This window comes from Ailuropoda melanoleuca, chromosome 8, assembly GCF_002007445.2.
Source record: "Ailuropoda melanoleuca isolate Jingjing chromosome 8, ASM200744v2, whole genome shotgun sequence".
NCBI classification, from domain to species: Eukaryota; Metazoa; Chordata; class Mammalia; order Carnivora; family Ursidae; genus Ailuropoda; species Ailuropoda melanoleuca.
This window is the reverse complement of record NC_048225.1, coordinates 63771130-63775209: the sequence shown is the minus strand read 5'-3', so window position 1 is coordinate 63775209 and position 4080 is coordinate 63771130. Positions and strand designations below refer to the sequence as shown.

Genomic DNA, 4080 nt, shown 5'->3' with positions numbered 1-4080 from the left:
GTTAGTATCTTATTTAAGGTTTTCTGCTTCTAAGGTTGTGAATGAAACTGACTTAGAAGACTGTATAAACGGGGGCACTGGGTGGCACAGTGGGTTGGGTGTTGAACTTAGTTTTGTCTCAGGTTGTGCTCTCAGGGTCATGAGATCGAGCCCCACCTGGGCTCCGAGCTTAGCACAGAGTCTGCCTAAGTTTCTTTGTCTCTCTCTTCCTGTGCCCCTCGCCCCCCACATGCATGCATGCGATTTAGGGACTATTTTCTCTTTTTTTGTTCTGTGGAAGAAGTTGTATAAGATTGGAATTACCCATTTCTTAAATTTCTGCTAGAACTCATAAACCTGGTAGAAACTCAGAAACTCTGGAAATCTGCCTGAGCCTAGTATATGTGGTCTGCGGGGGGGAGGGGAAGTTGGAGAGGCAGTCATGATTCATAACTATAAATTCGACAATTTTAGTGGATAAAAAGGAATGATATCCTGCCATTTGCAATGACGTGGATGGAACTAAAGAGTATTATCTAAGCAAAATTAAGTCAGTCAGAGAAAAACAAATACCATATCATTTCACTTATATGTGGAATTTAATAAATCAAATGAGCAGAGGGGAGGAAAAAAGAGAGGCAAATCAAGAAACAGACTCTTAACTCAGTGAGGTACCAGAGGGGTGGGGGGGGGTGGGTGAAGCAGGTGATGGGGATTAAGGAGTGCACCTGTTGTGATGAGCACTAGGTGTCCTACGGAGGTGCTGAATCACTATATTGGAAACCTGCAACTACCATAACACTGTATGTTAACTAACTCGAATTCAAATAAAAACTTAAAAAAGTTCACTTTGCCTATTACTTATTGAGCCTATTTTGTTCATACTTTTCTTAAAACGTTTACATTTCAGACTAATTGCCATGAAACAATTAACCTTCTCATCTTTTTAATTGCAGATCGTTCTGTGCTGACGTATCTCCCATTTCCCACCTCCGCAGTAGTGGTTAGAGAGCCCCGACCCGGCAATGCTCAGCGCCCCCTGCGTTTGTGTTTTGGGAGGCAGTATATAAAGAGAACACATGCTACGCGGTGTTTCCTAGAGCTGTGCAATGTTACAACCCTAACTGTTCACTTGTGACTTTCTTTTTCATGGTCCATTCTGTCAAAGGTCTGCCAATTTGATTGACAGCTGTTGCTTTTCCTGATTTTATCTTTGATTTCTATTTTGTTAGTTTCTGGTACTGTTAATCTTCTCCCCTTGATTTTGTCTTGGTTTAGTCTGTTCAACTCTTTTCCCCTTAACTTCTTAGAATGGATTGTTACCTCATTAATTTTTCAGCCTATCTTGTTTGTTAATGTAAGCTGTAGGACTATAATTTTCTCTCCGCACAGCTGAATCGGCTACACCACACCACTTGTAACTGAGACAAGACTAGGGCGGCAGGTTCAGCTCCTTCCCTTCTTCGTTTCTTGCTTTTCTAGACTCAGTTCTACATTGTTTCCTCTTGGGGGGGGTGGTCTTTCAGAAAAGTGTCTATTTTTCAGACATCATGTTTCATTTCCAAATGAAGAGTGGTTTTCTAGTTAACCTCTTATAACTGATGTCTACTGTGACTGAGGAGTACATGATCTAGGAGTACGTGATTTACTGCGATGTTTTGAGAATTTGTTTAAACAAGTTTTATGGTCTGCAATGGTGAAGTCTGGTAATTGTTCCCTATGACCCAGAAGAGAATATGGAAGCATCTTTTTACTTTTCATCTGTTGGTACCCTTTTGCTTTCTAAGATGTTTACACACATGGATTTAATACAGTTTGACACTTAAAAAAAAAAAACTCTAGCCCATTTGCATTTACTGTGATTACAGGCATTTTTGGAATTTATTTCTATCGTCTTTTTCTGTCTCCTCCGTATCCTTCTTCTTATCTTTACTCCCCTACTGTCTATCTCTTCCTTTCCCTTTTTCCTTCTGGAGAACTTCCTCGGCTTTATCTTTCACCTGTTCTCTCAATCTCCATTTCTGCTATTATATATTTAATTTCCAAAAGCTATTTTTTTCCTCCAAATATTCCCTATTTTTTATTCTCTTAATGCTATTTCTTCTGTCACCTGACAACCCAACAAAGGCTTGTGCTGGTTGTTACTGAACTTTTCTTCTCCCTTCACGGTCTCTTTTGTCCAGGCTGGGATTTGAGTTTCTGTCAAGCTATAAACTTTCCTCAAATGATCACGGGTCATCTGCTCGTATTTAAGAATCATCACTGAGACAGGGGCGCCTGGGTGGCGCAGTCTTTGGGCGTCTGCCTTCGGCTCAGGGCGTGATCCCAGCGTTATGGGATCGAGCCCCACATCAGGCTCCTCCGCTGTGAGCCTGCTTCTTCCTCTCCCACTCCCCCTGCTTGTGTTTCCTCTCTCGCTGGCTGTCTCTCTCTCTCTCTCTCTGTCAAATAAATAAATAAATAAAATCTTTAAAAACAAAAAAAAGGATCATCACTGAGACAGCAATGAGACCACTCTTCAGGCACTGGCCGAGTCTGTCCACTGGTAGATTTCACTGCGGGATAATCCTTGAGTTTTTCCCAACTGGCCTTATCTATAGATTTTTCCTGTTGGCTGGCCAGATACCCAGAGGATAACGTGCTTAGATTTTGGCTGTGAGCTTTCTCAAAGTCCAGCACAGGAAGAATGCTAAGGCTCCCTACGACTTGGGTACAATAACGTACTCTCGGCTGTGTTTGGTGTCCCCACATTCTGGATGTCTTCTGTTGGAATGAAGGAAGAAACATTTTCTTGGCGGAGGGAGGTTAAGGAAGGGGATCTGCGTTCTAACTGCTGCTTCTAAAAACTTTCAGGTTACTGCTTCCGCTGCCACTGGCCACTTCAAGAGGATCCTTACAGATGGGAGGTGAGGTGGCAGCGGAGATGAAGCAGCTGCTTCTGGGCTTCACTCCTGTCACCTTAGGTTTGCACTGTCTGCTCTGCAAATCAGTAATCACTTAACCTTCTGTTCCCAAGCTTCCCAAATTACACTGGCAGCTCCCACATGCTTTTGTCTCCTCTCTCCTTCTTTTGTGAGTTTATTCCTTTTTGATCATTTGGTGGGATTTCAGGAAGGAGAGAAGTAAGAGCATGAGTTCAACCCATGAGGTTTAAATAGAAGTCAGTTTCTTCCAGTACTTCCTCACTCCATTATTTTCTTTCTGAGTGGACGCTGATCCACTGCGAGGAATGCGAGAAAGGAAGAAAGCACATGAATCTCTCCAACCTCTGCCCCATCTGCCTACACCTGACCACCTTGGGCCTTCCTGGGCTTTTTCAGCTGTTGGTTAACTTCTCATTTCCAGCAACTCCCTTCTCACTTTTTTCCCCATCCAAGACTGGTGTGGGGAAGGAGCTGGTGTTAATCTGCCTATCTTTTCGGAAACCCCTCCCTAAGGTTTCCTAAACTCCGGAACCCTCATCCATTCCTCACATGACGCTGTACGTTCCTCACTCTCAGAATGGCTTACCACTAGCCATACGTTGTTGAAATTTTAATTTGATTGTATCTTATTTTACCTTGCTTTTGTGTTGCTTTTCTCCTTGTCCATGTCTTGATTTATTGTTGTCAAATCGATGGGTAGATTTTCGATGGTTTTTTTCTAAACGAACTCTGAAGTAACAGGCTGTAAAAAATATGTTCATGTTACCTTTTAAACATAAAAGATGTTTTCACAGCTATGACTATTGGTTTCAAAACTGCACATACGGTTCTCAACTTCCCACAGGGCTTAGTTGAGTATCTTCCATTACCTTCAAATGTTTCCTCCGTATAGTGTGATTTCCAGGCCCTTCACTGTGCTAGTTATCCTTCCCAGGGCAGCCTCCATATTGTCTACCTCCCTCTCTAAGGCAAGGTTTTCTTTCTTACAACAATGGCTCCATGTACATACAATTCTAATTTACCTTAAATTCCACACTGAAGAGACTGCTAAGTTTTAAGATCCTCTCCTCAGGGAAAATCATCAGAAAGAATGTAGGGAAGTCTGGTGGCCTAAGCTGTTAAACTCATTTCACCATTCACTAAGTACTAAAAGGCCATGTCCATATACTACTAGCAT

The 4080-nt window shown here is 42.3% G+C and overlaps 1 protein-coding gene across 1 annotated transcript in view; it reads right to left on the bottom strand.

The window, feature by feature from the left end:
- DNAH14 (dynein axonemal heavy chain 14) overlaps positions 1-4080 on the bottom strand; it is a 363900-nt gene that overhangs the window by 342322 nt on the left and 17498 nt on the right. Inside the window, exon 2 of the mRNA XM_034667630.1 lies at positions 3539-3621. Coding sequence (XP_034523521.1) covers positions 3539-3621 — 83 coding nt within the window. The remainder of the gene's footprint in view (positions 1-3538; positions 3622-4080) is intronic.